The sequence below is a fragment of the Platalea leucorodia genome (assembly GCF_965183815.1).
Source record: "Platalea leucorodia genome assembly, chromosome: 5".
Taxonomy (NCBI): Eukaryota; Metazoa; Chordata; class Aves; order Pelecaniformes; family Threskiornithidae; genus Platalea; species Platalea leucorodia.
This window is the reverse complement of record NC_138827.1, coordinates 17,736,375-17,758,896: the sequence shown is the minus strand read 5'-3', so window position 1 is coordinate 17,758,896 and position 22,522 is coordinate 17,736,375. Positions and strand designations below refer to the sequence as shown.

Genomic DNA, 22,522 nt, shown 5'->3' with positions numbered 1-22,522 from the left:
CAGTATCAGTCTGCAAGGAGGGACCGTGGCAGGCCCAGCTGGCTCCCCTCTGCGGTGCAGTTGGCCCTAAGAGTCTCTCTCTCTTTTTGTGCTCAGGTGAGACAGAGCTGAGGAGCTTCTCCCGGATCTTCATAGCAGAGTTACAGAGAGGTTTCTTTGAGAAGCACGTCTGGTTGTCCATGTGGGACCGCCCACCTCGCAGCCGCTTCACCCGTGTCCAGAGAGCCACCTGCTGCTCCCTCCTCATCTTCCTCTTCCTCTGTGCCAATGCTGTGTGGTACGGTGTGGTGGGGAACGTACACCTCAGGTGCGCTGTGTCCCTTGGTGCTTTGACCAGTCTCTTACCTCCTCAGGGCCCCTCCTGTGCTTCCCATTATATAGGGCAGGACAGACCTTACGTCTGCTGGGAATAGGTGGCTTGCTTGTGGCCTTGAGTCTGCCCTTCCCATTCCAAAGAATTTGGGACCAGTACATGGAGGATGGATGACCAAGGACAACCTGATCACCTTTCCCCCTTACCTGGTTTTGCTGTGTCATCTGTTAGCACAGCCCATCCTCATTTCTTTCTCTGCACATCTGAAATGCCAAGTTGTGCAATTTTATCATCTCACTCCTTGCTTAGCTGGCAACCCTGAGTGCTCCTGCTAACACCGGTCTGATCTCTCTTGATTCTCTCCAGCAATGGTGCTGTTTCCAACCTGATCCCTGTTAATGTGGACACAGTAGCTGTTGGTTTGGTGTCCAGCGTGGTGGTCTACCCTCTCTACCTGGTCATTTTATTTCTCTTCCGGATGGCTCGTGGCAAGGTAATGAGAAGTAGTTGCAGGCTGCCCAGATGGGTACAATGCCACCAGGTTTGCTCATCTAAGGCTAGATTCTGCCCTTTGAGGTACATCACTTCTCCAGCTGGTCTCTGCCTCCCTCCTGAGCTGAGAGCAGCCCCTGACCTCAGAGGGACAGATCATTGCCTGGATTCTGACAATGCCCAGACAGAGACCAAGAGGGCAGATTTTAAAAGCTGTTGAGGCACTTACTCCCTCTTGATTTCAGTATGTGATAGGTATCCAAATGCCATTTGAAGGTATGACCCTTTGCTGCACTGGCAGGAGTTGAGAGATGCTCAGTGGAGCATTGCTAATGAAATGCCTACCCTGGGTACAAATTCAGCTGTCTGAGCAGAGCTGTGGTTAGGCAGCTGTGAAAGGATTAGCTGGGGATTTAATGACTAGTTAGACACAATTAGCAGCCCCATTAAGTACTGCAGCCAGCTGCTCAGTGACTGATGAGCAGCAAATGTGTCTGATATTTCTTGTTCCTGTAAGCACTCACTGCTTTGCAGAAGGCTGCAAACTTATGTGGCTTCCTGGGCATTTGTACCTGGGACAGCCTAGATGGCACTGGGCTGTGGTACATGTGAGTACAAGTGCCCAAGGTGCCTGGGAGGCAGTGAGGGATGTAGATGTGCCTGTTCTTGGCCCTGCTGGGTAGGCCTGGGATCCCCCAGCCCTGCCTGCAAAAGCATGGAGCTCCCCAGCAGAGTAATGAGCTGACGGGAGCCACTGAGCAGCAGAGCTCTGAACCACCGTGACATTGTCGCCTCCATCCCTCCTTTTTCTGCTCAAGCCTTCCTGTCTCCTGCAGGTCTCCATCAACCACACCCTGACTCACTCAGACCAGCAGTCCTTGGAGATCGACAACTACCTGGACTCCTCAATCCTCGACAGCTCCTTCCCTGCCTTCCCTGGGCTCCGGGCAGAGGTAAGCTGCTTCACGCCCGAAAGCTGGACAGGCTGCATGGGTCTGTGTGCTCCCCTGCACGGACATAGTGTCCATCCACAGCTGTCTGTGCAAGAACTTATGCACTCAAGTGCCTCTGCCAAGTGCTGGTGATGGGGGAGAGCCACAGCCCTTCATCTCTCACCTGCATCTCTGCCGAGGCCAGTCCCAGGTACCGAGTACAAGCTGTTTCCAGCTACTGCTCTATGTCTGTGAGCATGGATCTTCCCAGTGTGCCTGGGTGTTATCTCCTAGAGGAGAGCAGGCTCCTGGAGGTGTGGACCCAAGGCTAATAGCAGCTCAGGCTCCAGGTTTCCAGTGACCTCTGATGTTAACAACCTGCTGTTTTAACAAGGCACAAACCGGTGTCATGTGCCTGAAATGTCTCCACTTCCTCCACAGGCCTTCTCTGAGCAAACCAAAACAGATCTGTTCTTGGAGGACTCCAAAAGGTAAGTAGTTTACTGGGAACGGAGCAAGAAGGAGACTAGTGTAGTTTTCTGCTTTGGTAGACTGCGGTTTGTGCTCCCACAGCTGTTCCCCTTCTGGACAGTTCTACGCACTAGCACAGTTGCTTTTCTCATGCTTCCTATTCCCCACACATACCTGGTTGCACCCATTCCTCTGTTTTCCTGCAGCCTCATGCGGTGGCCCTCCAGCGAGGCCCTGCTCAGCTGGCCAGACCTCCTCAGCGACCCCTCCATCATGGGCAACACCATCCAGAAGCTGAAGAGAGGCCGGGCCAGCCGCCACCTTGGACTCGAGGCCCCATTGGCAACTGAGGAGGACAGCTTGTCGCTTGGCGTTCACCAGGGACAGCCTCGATATTTCTCTGCCTCAGGTGGGTCTGTGAGTAGCATTGCTCTGTGCCAGGGTTTGACTGCCCCAGGGAAGTGCAGCAGGAGCAATCCAGTCCCTAGGAGTCCTGGCACAGCTCTGGAGAAGGCAGAATAGCAGAGCCTGCCGCCATCACCACTGGCTTCAATTTGAAGGGCAGAGGAGGAGGGTCATATTTTCTTAATGGGGATTTCAGTCTGGGAAAGCAGAAATCCTGATGTGGATCGGTCTGAAGTGAGCGGTCACCGTACTGCCAGCAGACTGGGAGCAAGGAGAGATGTGTTCCCATGGGATCTGAATGTTGCAAGCCACCAGCACTTCTTCACTGGTTGCAAGGCCACGGTGTGTCTCTGAACTCTGTAAATGGCAGGAGAACAAGAACTTGGCCTCCTATACCAGCAGTTTCATGCTAGGCTCCATAGCCAAGCTGGGTATAGACAGGAGCTAGAAGACAGGGAGGAGGGGAGGGCTGTACCATGGAGGAGGACCTCACCCTAGCCCTCCTCTTCCCCAGCTCCACAAATGTGGCTGAGCCGGAGCAGTGCAGAACCACACCAGTGCGGCACTGTGTACCATGCTCCTGCCAATGCTGTTTGCACTCTCTCTTTCCCCAGATGAGGATCTGATCCGGCAGATCCTGGCAGATGGAGCTAGCGGCATCTCCCACTCCCAGGACCTAGGGCCATACATGAGGGCTGAAACAGATCTGATCTCAGGCCTGTAAGTATTCAGGGAGCAGAGTCCCCCAGACAAAGCAGCTGAGCCAGTGCCTCCTGTCCCTTGCCCTCCCACCCAGCTCTGCAGCGGCTGGTGGCACCCAAGCCACAGTGAGCTGAGCTGGGCTTTGTGACATTGCAAATGCCTGGGTCAGCCTTGTTACAAGTCACTATGTTCTTGCTGGACATGATTCCTGCAGCCCCCACAGCCAGAGCTCCAGGAAGGCACTGCTGCCCTTCCAGGAGCCACCTGGAATATTCCCTTAAAGCCCCAGCTGAAGATGTGTCTCCAGAGCTTTCTGGACTGCTGACAAAGTGCTGGGACGCGGGTTCACTTCATGGCACAGACAGGAGGGAGAAAGGGGATTGAACCTCTGTTGTGTTATCGTGCCCGGAGCACCCTGCTTTGGGACCCTGACCACCACCCAGCCGGGCTGGCCGCTCACCGCTGGGTAGCCAGTGCAAAGCGGCTGATCAAGGGAGGGGAAGGGCTTTCAGCCCTCCTCCACAAGACACAGAGCAGAGTGTCTGCGTGCCTCGGCAGCCTGGGCCTGCTGCTTTAGAGGGAAGTGCTTCTAACTGGTCTGGGGCTGCTACACTGGTGTTAACACTGGAGTTCAGTCCTCCTCAGTGTCAGCCTGCTTACTGCAGAGCCAGCAATGGCATCGCTCACCAATATCACCCCTTTGCCTTGGCAGGTCCAGCGTGTTTGGGGAGAAGGTGGAGACTGTCATGATGCAGAAGCTGAATGACAAAGGCCAGAGCATGGCAGCTCCTCCCAGGGAAGTGAGCAGATCAGCCAAGTCGACATGGACAGGTACCAGGGCTGCAGGGCTGTGCCAGCCTCAGGGCAGGGAGGGTGGGGATGTGCAGGAAGAGGGGCGTCGCACACAGCAGCACTTGGGAGGCACAGGCAGGTAAATAGAAAAGGAGTCTTAGGAAAGGCTGCTCCCCTGCTTGGGGTATATTTGCTATTTCCTGCCAGCTTCTCTTGGAGCCTGAATCTCAGTAAGCCCTGGGCCACTGCTTGTACTGTGACAGTCCCTGCTGTGCACCCTAGGGAAGCTCTTCTCACTGCTTCCCCACTTACTCTGCTCTCTGCACCCCTCTGCAGCCATCAGTCCCTTCATCCATCTGGCATGAGAGAGTGAGAGTCTCTGTACATAACCAGAGGGGAAAGGGAGTCAAATGCCAAGGAAAGTTCAAATCAGCAAACAAAGCAAAGCAAAGAGACACTTCCTCCTGAGTCATGACAACACGACAGCCAGCCAGCTGGGCTTGCACAAGGCAGGGAGCAAGCTGTCAGGCCCCACAAGGTCTGGGGGGGTGATAAGTGCCCGGGTGCCCTGTGGAGAAGCTCAGCATCAGTTCTCTTAGCATGAGCTCTTGGCTTCCTGAGGCACAGCCTCCCTGGGGCGGGCTGCAGCATGGAAAATTGGACACAGCAGCAATCCTCTTGGGTCTGTTAAAATCAATCATTTTGTCTTAGTTGATGAATGGTTGTAGTATCTTTATGCAGGCATTGATTTGCATGGTTGGGTGAAAGAAGCTGTGCTGAGCGAGCCCTGGGGCAGGGTGGCTTGGCAGTCTGAAGGCAGCCAGAGCAACAAATCTGTGTGGCTTTTCATGGGTTTGACAGCAGCAGCTCCAGCCAGCCCGGGCATGCCAAATGTGCTGGGGCTCTGCGAAAAAGTAGGGAACCCATCACACTACTCAGTTCAGGATCCCATCTCCTGCTCCTGCCCACCCTGTTGTCTGCAGATGGGAGGCTGCTCTTCTGAGGTTGGCTGTGTTTCAATGTGCTGTCCGTGTTGCTGCTTAGTGGGAGATGTCTGGGATAATTCCTCCGGACTTACCCGGGAGGGGTGGGGAGCTCTCTGCTGGGATGAGTGGTGTGCTCAGCCCTTCCTGTGCCCATTGGGACCCTTTTGCAGTAATCTTTACGCTTCTATTTTCTTTCCTCCTTCCAGTTGCAGACCAAACGTTCAGGAAGCGCTTGCTGCCACCCTGGTGCTCCTATCTGGCTCATGGTATCAGTCTCCTCCTCTTTGCCACCTCCACGGGGGTCTCCGTGTGGATTGGGGTGGGCTTCTCCTCCAGTGTTGCCCTCATGTGGCTCATCTCAGGGATATTCAGCTTTCTGGCATCCTTCTTGGTCTGGGAGCCCCTGAAGGTAAGGATAACATGAGTACCCAAGCACTTATCTGTATGTGTGTATGTATTAGCTGTAATTAACATCTTGTCCAGGTACTAATCAAGTCATACTGGACACTGTGTGGATTGAATACTCTCTCCCATCTTCGTATCCCTGCAGGAGGGAAAGGATGTGCACACCAGCAGCAGTAGGAGAGGCAGGGCTGGTGGCAAGTTGTTTTAGAGGTCGTCTAGCTGCTCCAAGAGAGTGCTCAGCATCTGTGCCATGCTCGCTGTCTGTGCTGTAAGGACCACAGGAGCTGCTGCCCATGGTGGTTTTGGTGGCACGGCTCTCTCTGCAGGCTCATGACACTGCTTGTCTCCCCAGGTTCTGCTGGAAGCCCTCTATTTCTCACTGGTTGCCAAGCGCTTGCACCCAGAGGAAGACGATACCTTGGTGGAACATCCGTTCGTTGAGCATGTTTCTGAGAAGATCAGCAAAGTCCGACCCCCACAGGGGTTTGCCCTTTTCCAGGCCAAGGAAGAGGCCAGGAAGGTCAAACTGCTACACAGGATGCTGAAGGTAAGACATCTCCTGATGCCTGCGGTGCCTAGGGCCGAGGCAGAGTGCTGGCTCCGGGAGCTGAGATGCAGCCTTGTGTGGGTCTTCCCAATCCAGCTGTGATCTCCTGAGAGAGTAGGTGCATGTCTCCAGTTTCTGCCTCAGTTTCCCCATCTGTAAAAGAGCGGCAGTGACATTCATCTTCCCTGTGAAGCTCTGACATCTGAGGTGGCTGGAAAGCAGAACTCTAAGGGGGTTGATTTGGAGTGTCTGATGTGTTTGACTGTAACTCAGGTGTTTGAGGTTAGAGCAAGGTTTGCAGTGTGGAGCAGACACCAGCTTGCACAAGAAAATCCATTAGTTGAGTCTTGTGAAACACACAACTTCCCATTTAGGAGCAGGAGTTTCGATCTCTCTGTAGCTCATTCAGTACTTCCACACTTGTGCTGGGAACACACAGCTGCTTTAATGGAGTCAAGTTATTTTTAACTGAGTGATTTCCTTTTAAAGGATGGAAACCCCCATAACTATCGTATAAGCCGAGCTGGCAGCATATAGGAGCTCGTACAGGGAGGTTGTGCAATGCATATCAACTGAAACATCTGGTGCCAAGCTGGCCACTGCAAACAAAGAATATTGTTATGAGCCTGTGGTCTGGGTTTCATTTTAAGCTGCTTCCCATATGGAAAAAGAAAGAACAGCATGCTCTGGGTCCTGATCCTGCTGCATGGTAGTCAGCAATCAGTGGAAAGCACTGATTTGCTGCAGGATTGGGAACCAGCCCCCTCTCGTGTTTGGGTGCAATGCCTTTCTACTCTCTGCTTGCCAGAATTTCCTCATCTACATGATGTTCTTGCTGGTGATCCTGCTCACCAACTACGGAGATGCCTCCCGCAACAGCAGGGCCTTCCTTTTGCAGAGCTCCATCAAGCAGCAGTTGGGCAGCAATGAATTCCTCCGCATCAAGAGGTAACGATGAAGTCCCTGGGGATGGGGAGGAACGAGATGTTGCTTTATATCAGAGAAGCTGTGCAGGGCTGCAGCAAGGATTTGGGGAGAGGCTGGGGCTGGCTGTTGGGCTCGTGCTCCACAGTTGCTCCCATAAGAGGTTCTCAACTCTATGGGGAGCACTGGTGCCTCTGTGGAGCTGGGCACTCGCACACAAGCACAGCATGGCAGTGAGCAGGTCCTTTTTTGTCCCTGTGGTTCTGCTTCTCCCCTGGAGAACAGAGGGACCTGTGGGGGGTGAGAGCTTTAATTTCTTTGAATTTTAATTATTTCCTTAGTGGGAAGGGACCATGTGAATTACAGATGTTTATCTTTCTGTATCTGGTCAAAAGGACACAAGTTTTCTCTGTCTCCAAAATTTACAACTGTAAGGTTTAGCCATAAACAGGGTCATGAGAACCAAAAATAACATCTCTTATAAATACAGAGTCTTTCCCTTCCTTGCTCTGCATGTGTGGTTTAACCTAGATTAAATTTTCCCAGCTGAGTTTCCACACTGCTGCAAACTCCAGCAGCCCAGACTGACATCAGAACAGCTGCCTGGGATTAACGGCATCTTTGCACCCATCTCACTACAGACCCCTTGATTCTTCTGTGCAAATAGACGTGGCTTGTCTGTGCCATGCAAAGTCACAGAAACTTTGATTCACCACAATATGAATCAGGAATGATTCCAATGAACTCGGTGGAGTTTCTGGGGTGAAAGTGGTGTAAAGGGGGAGAGCAGAGCAGAATCTGGTCCTAAATATCATCTCTTTTCCACTGCGCTGCCACAGACCCACTGGTCTGATCCTCATCCAGGTGCCAAGTGGATTCAATCACCTTTTGGTCTTACATGTCAAATAAACATTTTCCTGGCCCCAGCCCAGCTCTTGGAATGGATGGAAATGCTGCCTCTGCCTGCTAGCCAGGCACCTGGGAGGAGAGCAACCCAGACTGGCTCTCCAAAACTCAGTCCCCTGTTCCATGTGAAACAGAGATGGTCATGGGTGAGACATGCAGAGACTGTCCTAGCAGAGCTGCCCCAGGAGTTCTGCCTCTCACACCTTTTCTCCGTTGCAGATCAGATCAGTTCTGGGTCTGGATGTCGCAGGTCTTCCTCCCTTACCTCTACAACAACCGGTCGGGTCAGGAGAGCTACAGCACCACGCTGGGGACAGCCCGGCTGCGCCAGCTCAGGCTGCAGGAAGGTAGGTGGGCAAGGGTCCGTGGCTCTGCTGTCACGGGATGGGTGGTGACATTCCTGGAGGGATGAAATGGCCAGGTCTGAGTGCAGCTGGGGCTGAATGAAGCAAGGCAGAGTTTTTTCTTTGCAGCATGTATATTAGTTCTGGAACATATCTGGTTCTTCTCCTGCAGAGATGAACTGGGGCAATCGATCATGGGGATTTACGCTAAAGAGAGAGGTTGACTTGATTTCTGGAGGTGTGACTGAGGACGTGGAGGTGGAGAGGGCTTAAGAAGGGAGATGCTAAGTGTGAAGGCTCAGGTGTGTGCCCCAGCACTGTTTGGCTGCGTTTGGGCTCCCCACGGGATGACAGTGTTGGTTTCATTCCAGCTGAGTGCCAGCGCAGTGCCCAGGACGTCCTCCACAGCATGGGCATGGCTGCCAGGAGGAACTGCACCGACTCTCACAGCTTTTCTACTGCTGACTACGCAGCTGGCTGGGAAAGGGCAGCTGTGAACGTGACGGCTGCGTGGTCCTACTCACCGCCTGACCTGATGGGGTAAGGAGCTGCCCAGCCTGAACCTATGCCCCCTGCTCCATCTGCCAAAGACTTTGCATCTTTACAGTTGATTTTGTGCCCAGGGTGGTTCCCAGCCCTCGCCTCAGTGACACCAGCTGCAGCCCCTGAGCCTGGCAAAGTGCAGATAAACATAGAAATGCTGAAGGCCTTCCCTGAACATGTCCACACTGGCAGTGTAAATGGCGGGAGGCACATAGCTGCCGCTCACCCAACTTCCCTGGAGATTTGCATGTCACCTCAAGCTGTCTGAATGGCAGCGTAGTGCTGTTCTCAGGGGCCCAGGAGCAGAGGGTTCGATTCTCCAGCTTCAAGGGCAGAGATGAGCTGCAGAACAAAGTAACCCAGCCACCCACAGAGCAGCACTAGCTTTCTGTTAAAGGGGGTTATGGGAGATTGGCCTTTACCAGCATACTGGACATTAAATCACTGTTGGTTTCTGCTCTGGTTTGTTCCTGGATGCATCTTCATTGAAGTCTGGGGCACACAGGGCTTGGGGCTGTTCTGAGGTTGGGAAGACTGAGATAGATCGATGCACTTCTGTAATTTGTCTTGTGAAATAAATAATGAGGCAGCTGTCGCCCTTGGATGTGCAGCATAGGGGCCAGGGTCTGCATCTGCACGCTTGCTCCTGGCCTGCCGTGTAGGAGAGCATACCTGTGGCTGCTCTGTCCTTCAGCTCTCACCCTGTGGCTCCTCTTCCTCTGCAGGGTCTGGTATTGGGGTTACATCTCTTTATACGATAGCAGCGGTTACATCCAGGAGCTGGGAGCTTCACTAGAGGAAAGCAGGGCTCAGCTGAATTTCCTTCAGCAGCACGCTTGGATTGACAACATGTAAGTGTGGCAGGGGTGGAGCAAATGTTCTGCTGTCACCCAGGTTTTTAAGGGGTGCTGCTGGGCTGTCACGGTGGGGAGAGGGTCTATGATCCTACAAAGCAGTGGCACCAAAGCCCAGGATCAGTGTTGACCCAGAGCCCTGAGCCGCTCTTCTCCCTTCCACAGGAGCCGGGCAGTCTTTGTGGAGCTGATGCAGTATAACCCCAGCGTGGACCTGCATGCTGCCATCACCCTCCAGCTGGAGTTCCTGGGGGCCGGTCAGGCCATCGCTGCTGTCACCATCAGCCCCTTCCCGCTGCTGCGGCTCAGTGGGGGTGTCACGCTGCAGCTTCTCATGATGGTCAGTGTGTTACTTCCCCTCCACACTCCTCTTCCCTCGCGACACTGCACAGAGAGCTCTGGGGACCCATTGCCTGGGCTCCCAGAAGGGCAGTGTTGGTCACTGTGGACTAAAGCTCCCCTGCCTGAGGCCACCTGTTCCCATGCCTGTTGCTATCCAAGGCCTGGATAGCACACAGAAACCATCCCTGGCACCACTGAGGGGAAGGAGATTCCTCCTGTCTGACAGCATTTGTTGGTCATGTCTCAGCCTTTTTGCTTCCTTGAACTCATGCCTGTCGCTGTGGAAACCTGAGGCTTTTGTTATTTTGTCCTCAGTGGGGACATGAGCCAGCTGAGCCGTGTCCCCAGAGACCCTGCCTGGGCCAGGGTTCAGTGTAAGCGGAGCCCTCTTCCCCTGGGCACTGCCACCCTGCCACAAGTGCATTGGATGTGGTTTGGGGAGCTTCACTGCTCAGGAAGGAGGGAGTGGGGCACTGAGTGAGCCAGGAAGGCATGGAAGGACTCGGGGGTGTGCTCCAGCTGTAGGCTGGCAGAACTCAGCCTAGTACGTGGGGCTTTTGCTGTCCTGGGGTGCTGCAGGGTCCCCCAGTGCAGCACAGCAGTCAAGTGTTGCCCTCTAATTCCCAGGTAACCTCTCCATTCCTCCCCCAGGTCTTCCTCATGATGTTTGTGGTCTACTTTGTGGTGTCTGAGTCGCTGTCCATCAAGAAGGAAGGCAGAGCGTACTTTACCCTGTGGGGCAACTACGGCCAGTGGGTCTTCATCCTTCTCACCACTTGCACCGTGGTGGTGCATCTCAGCCAAGCCACCCTTGCTGACCAGCAGTGGCTCAAGTACCTCAACAACCGCAAGGGTTTCACCAACTTCTACCAGGTGGCCTTCCTCAACACTGTTTTCAGCACCTTGGCTGCTTCCCTCCTCTTCCTCCTGACTGTGCAGGTATGGAGAGGGTTGGGTGGGAGCAGCACGTGGGCAGGGATGTGTGCTTTGATCCCTCTGTGCCAGCTTGTTGTCCGTGCACAGTCCCACAGCAGGAGTAGCAAAGGGCCCTGAAGTAAAAACAAATGCAAGACTGTGGTCCTGCTGTGCCAGGCACTGATCGAATGCAATGGGGCTGCTGCCACATCCAGACTCTACTGCAGGACAGAGGTGGTGGGCAGTGATGCCACGTGCATCTCTGCTGCAGTACTTTGGGTCTCTAAAGCCTCTGGGCCCTCAGTTCCCTTGGGGAATTCAGCCTAGTGTGGCTGATGGGATGATTTTGTCTGCAAGGAGCCTGTTGACTAGCATGTCCTCTGCTCTGCCAGAGTTTGCACTTCTCAGACTTGTAGAGATGTTTGAAAGACCCTGCCCTGGGCTGGAGGGATCTCGCTGTGGCCTCTGCAATGGGCCAATGTAACACCATTCTCTCTCTTGGTCCTAGGCTGCCCAGCAGCTGCGTTTTGTCAGGCAGTGGTCTGTGTTTGGGAAAACCTTTCAGAAGTCCGCGAAGGAGCTGACCGCTGCAGGGCTCGCGTTCACCGTCCTCATCCTGGCCTATGCTCAGCTCGGCTTCCTGGTAACTACCTGCTGTCCCCGCCTCGCCTTGCAGAGTGGCTGGTTGTCAGCAAGGGCTGGACAGGGTCGTGTTGTCCCTCATCCCTCCCCACGCCATGACTGTGAGCAAAGCCCAACGGGCCCTCTGGGTGCTCCAGTGCCCAGCCTTCACCGGGTGCTCGTTTGACACAGGTCGGGTGGCTTTGACCTGGGGCTGTGTCTGTGGCCTGTCCTTGTCACAGCGGATTTGTGGGCCACTCCTCAGGGCTTATGCTTTCTAAGATGGGGTAGTGAGTATCGGGGGTCAAGGGGATGTTTTGCCACTGATCCTTTCTCCTTACACCTGCAATGTCCCCTTTGCAGCTCTTCTCCTCCTCCTCGGAGTCCTTCCGCAGTGTTGGCAGCAGCCTCCTACTGCTCTTTGCCATGCTGCGGGGCAGCGTGAACCTCCGCCCCTGCCTGCCCGAGTCCTCGGGCCTCTACTACCTGTTCTGCACCAGCTACATCATCCTGGAGGTGTGGATCGTGCTGAGACTGTTCACCGTGGTGCTTATCTACAGCTACCGGGAAATGCACTTTGAGCTGTACCGCCCGGCCTTTGAGCCCCAGGACTACGAGATGGTAGAGCTCTTTGTGCGCAGGCTGAAAATGTGGATGGGCTTCAGCAAAGCCAAGGAGGTGAGTGCAGCCTGGGAGACTCTGTGGAGAAGGAGCCCAGTAGCAGGCAGTAGGCTGCAGATATTTGCAGAGAATCAACGTCCACCATCCTTAGCTTTCCTTTGCCTCTGGTTACTTCCTACTGCTGTTCAGTCAGGTTCCTCTGGCAGGTGAGGACTGGAGCAGAGGCCATTCCTGGAGGCCCAAGAGCTGGGTTAGTGATGGGGCGTTGTAGGGACATCTGCTGCCACTTCTCAGTCCCACAGTTCCACGTGTTTTTATTTGAGTTCTGTCCCCAGGTCTGTGCTGTGGCCTGGCCCACCAGGAATGGCTGGGAGCAGCCCTGGGGCTGTTTGGAGTGGGACATGATGCCACAGCACAGTGTTCCCACTTACCAGCTCCTGAAATAACTCTGCTCCCCTCTTCTCTTCCAGTTCCGGCACAAGGTGAGGTTTGAAGGGATGGAGCCGCTGCCATCCCGAGACTCCAGTGACTCCAAGTCCTTTCGGGGCCCCACTCCCAGCGCTGCCTCTGACAGCTCCAGGGCCTCCACCTCCTCCAGCCAGCTGGACGGGCTGAGCCTCGTGCTGAGCACCCGGGACAGCCTGGAAGTAGATGCTGACATCCAGCGCCTCCTTTCCCTCTTTGAGATGCTGCTCGCCCAATTTGACCGGGTCAACCAGGTGACAGAGGACGTGTATCGCATCGAGCACCAGCTGGAGGGCTCTCAGAGCCGCCGCTCCAGGAGGAGGTACACCCAGATGTCGGAGGATGTCCTGAGCAGGTACTGTGCAGGCAGCACAGAGCAGGGGCCCTCGCCCGAGATCTCCTCCGACATGGACCTGCAGCCCCCGCGGGATGCCACAGTGTCTCCCCACTCTCCTGCCGTCCCACCGGGCAGCAGGGGCTCTGTGCCCAGCCGGCTTCTTCGAGCTAGCAGAGGCATCAGCATGGCGGCTTCTGTGCTGCCCCCACACAAACCCTATGCCGCTGTAGCTCCGGCAGTGAAGAAGAAACGGCCCCTCCGGGCTAAGAACAGGGTGCACCCCACAGTCAAGTAACAGGCAGCGTGCTGAGCATCGCAGGGAGCAATGCCCTCGGAGGGCAGAGAGCGCCTGGGAAGGGGTTTGCAAAGGGTGGGCTGTGCCTGCCGTGCAGACCTGGAGCCTCAGGAGCTGCCGCTTCTGAAAGCTCCCGTGGCAGCGGCTGTGCCTGCCGGGGCACCCGGGGCTGCTGCCTGCAACGTGGCTGGCAGAGCCGCCATTCTTCATGGACCTGACTGTACCCATCAGATGGGCTGACCTCCCTGCTGGTGGTTTCCAGCATTAAGGGTTGGTTGGAGAAGGCTGAGCCTTTCCCTCGGGGACAGCTGGGAAAGGCTGCGCAGGGTACGGCCAGCGTGCAGAAAATCCCTCTTAAGGTAGGGCAGTATTAAAAAGTCGTCTCTTTTGTTAAACGGCCCCATCTGCAAACAGCCTGCATACGGCGACTGTCACAAGGACACTTTACTGGGGGCTGGCACAGGGTGACCGGTACAAAGCTCACCTCCCTTCCCTGCTGGCTGTGCCAGATGGAATGGGGGCGAGGAGAGCCCCAGGCCTTGAAGGTTTGAACTGAATCTTGGATTTTTGTTGACCAGACACACTGTGGAGGAAAGCTACAGGTTTTGAGAAGATATTTAACCCATCTTTTTTTTAAGCATAAATATATATAGATATAGATAAATGATATCTACACCCAGATCAGTTAATTTCCAGTATTGGCTATTTTTATCCTCCAGAAATGGGTACTATTTTTTTGTATTTAAAGAAATCCAATATTTAAGACAAATGACATTGCAAGCTGCAGTGAGCTGTCAGCCCTGCTACCTGGCCAGGCTCAGAGGGGATAACGAGCAGCGGCTCAGCCCGGGGGGTGCGGAGACCTGGGGCTGCTTTCAGCCATCTCTGAGCGTGGGGTTGCCAAGGTGCTGGCTTCGCTGCGGTCCCCCACCCCACCCCCTGCCCGCCAGCACTCGCCCCTGCACGGTGGCCCACGGGCTGCTGGCTGCTTGGCTTTTCTAATTCAAGGAATGTATTGACATAAGTATATGTATTTTTTTGGTTTACTTGTTCGTATGTACTGCCCAGCACTTTAAACAATGCTTTCCTCGGCTAACAATGACACATGCGATCTAACAAGAATGGGATAATATATCACAAAAGCAGTATTTTTTGTTTGTTTGTTTGTTTAAATCATAAACTGAAATGAGCAAGTGCTGATGAAGTGAACGCAGCCCCCAGCATGTCCCAGCCTGAGGCAGCCATGCCGGTACCTCCTGGCATCTCTTCCCTCCGAGAAGCACAAAGGCTCTGGGGGAGGCAGGTGAAGCCCTAACGGAGCGTTTGTCAGGGTCCTTCCAGCCCTGGCACCCCGCAGCTCCCCGGGACCTGCCGTGCGCTGGGCTACAGCTGGCCTGTGCTCGCCGTGCCTGGCCGGGGAGGGGCTGCACCGCGGGGCACCCCCTGCTCGCAGCGCAGGGCTGCTGAGCAGCGGCTGAAGCTGTCCCAGGGCCTGCGTTCACTTCATCAGCACCATTTCACGTTATGTATATTGTAAGTAATTTATACGGTGTGGTTTTTTTCTTTTTTTAAAATGTATATATTTTTGTATGTTTGCTATATTTTCATAGCATCGGTAACGTGTTTGAAACATGTAGATAGGAGACAGAATACTATTGTCAGAGTTATTTAAAGGATGTATTAAGTGCTTCTTCCTGGGAATGTCCCGTGTATATAAAGTATTAGGTGTCTGTGTGCATGTGGTGCGTGTGCTCTCCTCCCAGCTGAGGTTCGGCCGGGCTGGCTCTGGGCCAGTCCCTGCAGGTGGAGCGGCGCGTGGCAGGGGTGGGAAGCCCGGCATTGTGCTGGTTGGTGCGTTCCCAAAACCTGCTCCATGCTTGGAGGGAAGCCTTGGGCAGCGAGACCAGGCAGGCAGTGCGCCTCGGGTTGGACTGCATCTTGCCTCTGGTGCTGGTGGTCCTGGAAGCATCCTTCCCGTGCCCCTGGCAGGGGAGACCTTTCTGGGCAGAGAGAGAGGGGGTCTGCTCAGCCACTTCCACTGCTAATCACATCACCTCCGGAGTCTCCCTAACCAGCTCCCAGCACTTCTGCCGTGCTGTGTTAGATACTTTTAAAGATGATTTCATTCCAGCTGTCCACGTGCTTCCTTGGCTCCAGGCACCTGCCCCCGTCCCTTATGGGTGACTGAAGGAGGATGCAGGAGGACACAGGGGTGCTCTTGGTGATGGCTTTGGGACTGGTGTAAGTTACCTTTGAAAATCTCAGTTGATACGAAGGAAAGGTTGCAGAAGGATGTGGGCAGGAGAAAATAAGTAAGTGTGCTGTAGCTTGAAGATCACTTAAAGTGAGATGGTGGTTGGTCACCATAGAGGTGGTTGAAAGAGCAGATTGCACAGAGGGAAGGAGAGTGCAGAGGTGAGAAAACTTAATACTAGTAACCACGGAGCTCTCGTAATGGGAAGGAACCGGCAGGTAGATGAGGAGATGACAGAGATGTGCCTGGAGTTCAGTAGCTGGAGATGGAGGATTCCAGCTTGGAGGCAGCAGGTGCCTGGAGCAGGGAGAACCAGCAGTGAGGTCCACGGAGCCCAGGTGAGCCCAGGGATGGGCCCAGTGCCGGCTCAGGTGCTGATGTTAGTAAGCTTTGTGCACTGTGCAGAAGTGATTTGTTACTCCTTTTACAAACAGCTCGATCTTCCCCAGAACGCCTGGTATCTAAAACTGCCTTTCAAGCCAGAGATTTAACACTCTTGGCCTTGTAGCTTTTGGTTCCTTTTACTTACTTAGCCAAGCGGTGCAGCCACCAGGCTCAACTCTGGTAGATGCCCATGGCTCTTTTTTTGGCGACAGGTACAGTGCTGGTGCAAGTGCCTGCAAGCCGTGTCCAAAAACCCCTAAGGCAGTAAAACGAGCAGCTGTGAGATGTACCAGGCTACCTGGGATGTGGCACTGCAGCTCTGATAACGGCACTGGGCACACCTCTGCCGTCGCCTCCAGCCGCTAAGCTCGGCACCCCTCTGGTGTTTCCTCCCTGGGGCTAGGAAGGACGTGGTTATAAAGCAAAATCCTACTCGGCGAGATAAGCACAGACCCTCAGTGAAACTCAGGAACTCTGTTCAACTTCTGTCCTTAATGCCAAAGTTTCTGACTCTTTGGCTATGCCTCAAAAGAAAAGGCATTGGAGAAGTATTTAGTTGGATAAGCAGCAACTACCCACAAAGACAAAAGCGGGTTGCTCATCTTCTACCACCACTGCGTAAGCGTGCAGGAATTTTTTTGGCCAGCAGAGATAGAAAAAGGAAAGCGCTTGCTGGCATGTGCTGCTGGGAGATCTCCTAAGCACAACTGCACCAGAACAGCCACTTTTAACCTCCCGCTCCGTGCCGGGCTGCACCCGTGCATCCCTTTCCTGCTGCAGTGGAGCAATGTGCACAGATCCAGCCCCCTGAGGGCCACGCGAGAGCATTCCGTGAGTAAAATGAACCAAGCAGGTCTTGGAAATCTCTTGCATCTTCAAAAGCTAAAAAATTCAGTTCAAGAACCACAGTTCAGTTCTCAGCCCCTCCCCAGCCCCACGCTCATTTAAAAGAGGTTGTGAGTAGGAGTCAAGCGCAGGAAGGAGAGATGGAGGCAAGAGGCGAGGGCGAGCAGGGACGCGACTGCTTGGAACAGCCTTGAATAAGCTATCGGGAGGCGAGCGGGCGGGTGCAACAAGGATGCTCCCCAAGTGAAGCGTCAGGACCTTTGTTCCCAAGTGCCTGTTTCTTACCAAGCTTGCTCTGCGTGTGTGAGTGTGACGTGATGCGTGTGACTGACTTACCAAGTGCTTCTTCTAATCAAAGAGGAGCAGAAACAGGACAAGACAACTGCCCTACTTCTTTCCTTCACTTGAAGTACGGAGAGCAGCTCTGGAACCCACAGTTGTTTCTTGAAAAGCCAAACACCTCCCCGAGGGCCCATGTGCGTGGTGGGCACCACTGACAGCTTTCAAGCACTCGTAGTTCTCATCGCAGCATTTATTTGTACAAACTATAGCAACACTCACAGGGTTCCTTCACTGTCCCAGCTAAGGTACCGCGTATACATGCACTTAGCTGCAGCCGGAGTTACAGCAATAAACTTGACTTGCAGCCCTAGCCAATAAGTACTCCTGAATGTATATTTCTGTGTTTGTAGTCACGGAGAGATGGTTTCTTATTTATTGTCTTAAGTCTCACAAAGATGCAACAGTATCAAGCTGCTTAAATAAAAAACCCTATCCATTAGTTTAAACGGGAGAGGGAGGGACTTATATAAGTGCTTTTTTTTTTTTTGTTTAAAAAGAAAGAACAGACGGTTGTGACCAATATGCCAACTGTTACTGTCTGGTCAGCATTTCACTGCAAACAAAAATATCTATTTTGTAACTGTGGGGATGTTTCTTAAAAAATGACAAGGTCAAATAAAAGACGACTGCTACGACCTGGCTCTGGTGCTTTTGTTACGCTCCCTCTAGCCCACTCGGCGCTACCCACGAGCGCTCAGCAAAGGCACGGGGGCAAAGCAGCGCTAGCCAGAGCTGGTCCAGAGACGTTCCTCTCCGCCCCATTGTCATTCTCTTTGTGACTGGAATTTTAATTAAGGTCTCCTGCACAATACAAGACACTTTATTAAATCAGCCAGCCTATTAGGGCAGCTCTGGGCTGTGATTAACGACATCGGGTTATCAGTGAAGGGTCTGCAGTCGACGTAAAGGAGACTGAGCCACGGCAGAGTAGGGCACCAGGGCTCGCGAGGGCCCAGGCTGCCACTGCCCAAACCCCCGCCAGGGCAAGGGAGCTGCTCTGGCTCAGCTGCGGTGGGAAATGCTGACAGAAACCCCCCCGCTGCAGAGGTTACGTGAAGCTGAACCAGAGGGAATATCCCCAGTACAAGGACTGGAACACAGCCAGGTATCGCACCGCAGCCACCACTGGAGGTGTGGCTGGTGGTTACTGAAATAAGAGCAATACGGATCAGAAAACTGAAAGGGGAAAGGAGGAGGAATTTACATTTACATTATTATGAAACACAGTTTGAATCTTCCCAGGCCAGCAAGAACCCACTGACCATACAAATATTTTATTTCCTTTACGACTTATAAACACTCAAAACACAACATACACTTAGAGTTCCCAAACAGCCCTGCACAAGCTAGTAGCATCACTTTTGTCCCCTCCCCTGTCACTTCACAGTTCCGTGTGCAGATTGCACTTGTCTTCATCTCCATTGCAAGGGCGCTGCTGTTACTTGTTACCAAAAAGCCACGCTTCCCATTTATTGACAAAGCAGGAGATAAAGTACTCACAGTATAGTCCAGCTTACATGGTTTCTCCCAATTTGGTAGTGTAGTGTCTGATGACCATCTTGCCACAAGATGGGCTACATAATCCCATTCCACCTGTACACGCGTGCACCGAGAGGACCGCTTGTTAACCGCTTCAACAGCCGAGGTCCCAGGAGGAGGGACTGTCACTATGCGTTAGTGCAACAGGCAAAACTCACCCAGAGATGATGCCCCAAGACACGTCAACAGTCTTTCAAAAAGGGATTTACCGGGTGCACTGAGAAGGACAAGAGTTACCCCAGCACCACTGCCACCAGCGGGAATTCTGCAGCTGAACCTCGAAGCCAGGTCTGGCCTCTGGCTCAACCCTTGCAGTCAGCCCGGCGGGTCAGACTGCTCATCGCAAGTGATGGGTGCCCCCGCGCTCTGCCATTCTGCTGCTCCGGCGAGCAGCACCCACCTCCCTCTTCTGTGTCACTTCTGGTAGCAAAATCATTTCTGCTTGAAGGAGGGAGGGTTCGCTGCGTATCTCTCAAAATGGAGACAAATCCGTGGGAATGGAAGCAGCATGATGGCAGGTCACTTGAGAACCCAAATTACCTCTCACCAGAGCTGGCAGCAGAACAAGCCTGAGAACCTGAAGAGTTCAAATGCCGAGAGGCACCAAGGCCTGGAGAGGAGCTGGGATTCTAGGGTCCTCAGAAATAGTGACTGGATTTTCAGTACTTCATATTTCATTCCCAATAAAGTTGTCAAAATTCCCACAATTCCTGCACCTTCCAACTACATGATCAACTGCAGAATATCCTACTTTGTCTGCTTCCACCAGATGCTGGTATGGAAGGAGTCCAAAGAAAGGTTCTGCAAGAAAGTTCCCATCAGAGATGGAAGCCTTGAAATAGCTCAAACCAAATAAAAACAAAACACGTAGAGTTGGTCCTCTCTCGGAGCATCTGCTGGGGATACAGTGTCCTCATCAGGCAACGGTGGCAGGCTGAGACACTGAAACGTTCAAGCCCCCCGGTACGGTTCAACGCTGAGTCCGCTTGCAAGCAGCACAGCCACACTGCGCCTCCCAAACCCTACTCCTCTGTGTCCATGCAGCTGCACGGAGTCAGCACGCAGTTAAAACGCTCTCGCTGCCTTGTCCGTCCCATAACAGACACACCGACCTGCTGGGACCTACACGAACTCCGTGAAGTCGTCGACCGAGGAGATGAGCCGCTTCCTCTGTCCAGTCTCATAGGTGGGTGGAGGGTCCTGAGGGATCTGGGGAGGGGGCTTTGTCGGGGCAGATGGATGCATCTGCAGGGGAAGGCCCGGAGTCTGGTACTGGGTTTCTTCACGTAGCTGAAAGTCAAACGAGAACAGATGAGCTCCATTCTCTCTGACACTCTTCTCACTCTCCATTTGGGGAGGGCAGGGCAGGTTACTCAGGACAGCCTGTCCGAGCATCCCTAGCACAGCGCCGAGTGGGTGCAGCTGTGTCCAGATACTAGGGGGTTCCCAAACCCCTTGCGGCCAGGGAAGCCCTTTGGAAGCTCTCAAGTCCAGACCTACATCACTACACTTGTCATTCCCACAAGAGCTGGATTCTAACCTTCATGCACACATTCCTCCTCTCATTCGGCAAGTTTTGATAGCTGATTTTACGTGCCTTATTTGTAATAAGGCTCTAAGGTAGAGCCCAGTTCTAATACTAAGAACAGACAGCTTTACCTACCCGGTGCCTTAGCCTCTTGATATGACGTAGCCTTGCAATCCATTTGGATGGGTAGGTGTCAGTAGGGTTTGATCGACTATGATGAACCTGGGAAGCCATCTAATTTGGGAAGCAGGGGGAGAAGCAGGGAAAGCAAGGAGGCACATTAACATAAACACGACGATAAAATTAATAGAACGTTTTGGTACAGTTTGACAGCAACTGAAATACAGCTGTAAGTTATAACTGTTCACATGCTAACTCTGACTTAAAGGTTGACAGCAATAAATGAAGCAGAAAACTTATTTGCTTTAGCAAGCCCTACTCATTTCCTTGGAAGCTGGTGATGGACCAAGACACCAGGTGAAAGGCAGACGGTCTCAGGGAGCTGAGGGGTACTCACATTAGCATGCAGGGCCATCTGACGGGCTACAAATGGCAGGTTCTTATCGGAGATGATCTTAGCGACACTCGTGTCTACGAGACCCTCCATGTCTTTGTTTTAAAGGAAGGAGAAAAAAAAAAATCTTATAAGACAGTTAAGAACAAGCCAAAGGTTGCCAGTAACTAAATAGGTAAGTAATATAAACCTTGGGAATTGCATCACAGAGTCTCAGAAGCTCCCACTGAGCTCTACAGCTCCAGCTGTAACAGAACTTGCACTGCAACTTAACACAACTGGCTGTCAAATTCTGGCTGCTCCGTGGAGGTCTGAGGAGAGCCTGCTGGGCTCTTTATCACATGAGCCAAAGTGTGAGCGAAAAGCACCCCAGGAGACCCTCTCTTTGGTAAGAGGAAAGCAAACGCCCCTGCAGATCACTGCACCAGCACTGCTGACCTCGCATGGAGCCACGATCAGTTTCCAAGTATCAGGTCCTGCAGTGCCGGGAAGGACAGCAGAGGCCAAAGCTGCAGGGACCTCCACCTCCTACCTCCTCCAGTATTCCCAAGCAACTGTTGGAGGGACCTGCTCTGCTCTGCTGGCACTTTGTCTTAAGCTTGAAGATAGTATGAGTGGTACAATGGGAAGATACCTCTTATCTTGGGGAAGATACATGAACAGGACATATCAAGACATAACGCAGCAGCAAACTGGTTTCAGAGAGTTTGTCCTGGAAGTTTTTACTTTCGAAACACAAAGACTTTGTGAAGTGAAGGCAGTTACTGCACCACCAATACAGGAAAGACTGAAAACAAAGGCTGGAGGGATTCCTACCTTTCCGACACTGCAGCGTCACCAGGTTACAGTCATAGTCAAGTGGTGTGATGATAACGTGCACAAAATTGAACTGACCCTAATGAGACAACAGTAAAATAGTCATATACACTTTACTGGCAGCCATCACGATTCTTGTGAATGCCATGAACTATCACATGTGAACCCACCAAGGCAAATAACCTCCATGTGTGATCTCAACACTGTTTGCTAAGATAACACACATCAGATTAAGGTTTTACAAACAGCCACGTGCCTGTTTTATAACACACCCGCAAGTAAAATCTTGTACCTTTATTGTTCCCAGTTTAAAGTCTTCTCCAGAATCGTTGTAAATGATAGAAACAAAATCATTCCCAAGGTGCCTTTTCTTGTCACAGCGATATTTATCTAAATCCTTTGTGGGCATCAGAGTAGCAATGTGGAAAATGGCTGAAGAGGAAACAGAAAAATCCTTAGGCTGGCCTGGGAAAGCAGTGCTGAAGGCAACAATGGTCAACATGCAGCACTTGTCTGGAAGACAAAGTAGTACCAACACCACAATAGTAAAAAATGTAAGTTGTGTTCCCTCGATAGGTTTGGCCCCATTTGTGACAGCTGAATCCAGTCCCACTGGCTTGCTCCCATGGTACCCGGAGCACAGAGCGCAATGGCCAGCGAAAAGGCAGCCTCTGAAGGCTCTGCTCTTGCCAGTTTTTAGGTACTGCCCTGCACAGTCTTTTCTAGCGCCAGGCTCAGCAAAGCAAATTAAGGGCCTGGCTTTCAGCATGTGCCTGATGTATACTGGAAGAAGCGTTCTCATCAAGCTGGGCTATCTATCTATCTGTTTGTAGAAAATAAACAGGAGGACTGCAGAAGTGATTCTGGGTATTTTTTCCATGACCACAGTAGCATGGTGAGTAGCATCTGGTTTGAGGAGGAAGAGTTAAATAGCTTAAACCAGGTGTTCCCCTAATTGAGCTCTGCAGAGCACCAGGGCCACAGTGAGTAACCTGCAGCTGCTCCACTGAACCCGACTAAGTATGATGACTGGGATGCACAGAGCTGTATGAAAAAATTTGGGAAGTTCATCACAGCTTGTTGGATC

General features: G+C 52.8%; 2 protein-coding genes across 13 annotated transcripts in view; one reads left to right on the top strand and one right to left on the bottom strand.

The window, feature by feature from the left end:
* Positions 1-17,606, top strand: part of PKD1 (polycystin 1, transient receptor potential channel interacting) — a gene marked incomplete at its 5' end in the record, with an annotated part of 99,532 nt that extends 81,926 nt beyond the window's left edge. Inside the window, 18 exons of the mRNA XM_082314233.1 lie at positions 97-307; positions 680-806; positions 1,642-1,758; positions 2,179-2,228; positions 2,415-2,617; positions 3,228-3,333; positions 4,028-4,146; positions 5,300-5,502; positions 5,851-6,045; positions 6,854-6,993; positions 8,095-8,222; positions 8,591-8,759; positions 9,488-9,613; positions 9,782-9,956; positions 10,610-10,897; positions 11,382-11,516; positions 11,858-12,172; positions 12,586-17,606. Coding sequence (XP_082170359.1) covers positions 97-307; positions 680-806; positions 1,642-1,758; positions 2,179-2,228; positions 2,415-2,617; positions 3,228-3,333; positions 4,028-4,146; positions 5,300-5,502; positions 5,851-6,045; positions 6,854-6,993; positions 8,095-8,222; positions 8,591-8,759; positions 9,488-9,613; positions 9,782-9,956; positions 10,610-10,897; positions 11,382-11,516; positions 11,858-12,172; positions 12,586-13,212 — 3,434 coding nt within the window. The 3' untranslated portion in view covers positions 13,213-17,606. The remainder of the gene's footprint in view (positions 1-96; positions 308-679; positions 807-1,641; positions 1,759-2,178; positions 2,229-2,414; positions 2,618-3,227; positions 3,334-4,027; positions 4,147-5,299; positions 5,503-5,850; positions 6,046-6,853; positions 6,994-8,094; positions 8,223-8,590; positions 8,760-9,487; positions 9,614-9,781; positions 9,957-10,609; positions 10,898-11,381; positions 11,517-11,857; positions 12,173-12,585) is intronic.
* A 665-nt stretch (positions 17,607-18,271) lies between these two features.
* TSC2 (TSC complex subunit 2) overlaps positions 18,272-22,522 on the bottom strand; it is a 34,825-nt gene continuing 30,574 nt past the window's right edge. For 8 of the 12 annotated variants that reach the window (XM_082312890.1, XM_082312895.1, XM_082312900.1 and 5 more), the window contains 5 exons: positions 21,728-21,948; positions 21,436-21,514; positions 20,623-20,714; positions 20,241-20,339; positions 18,272-19,867 (listed from right to left, as the gene is read on the bottom strand). In XM_082312890.1, the coding sequence (XP_082169016.1) occupies positions 19,700-19,867; positions 20,241-20,339; positions 20,623-20,714; positions 21,436-21,514; positions 21,728-21,948 (659 nt within the window). In that variant the 3' untranslated portion in view covers positions 18,272-19,699. The remainder of the gene's footprint in view (positions 19,868-20,240; positions 20,340-20,622; positions 20,715-21,435; positions 21,515-21,727; positions 21,949-22,522) is intronic. The other 4 variants (XM_082312898.1, XM_082312899.1, XM_082312892.1 and 1 more) reach the window with 1 other exon arrangement.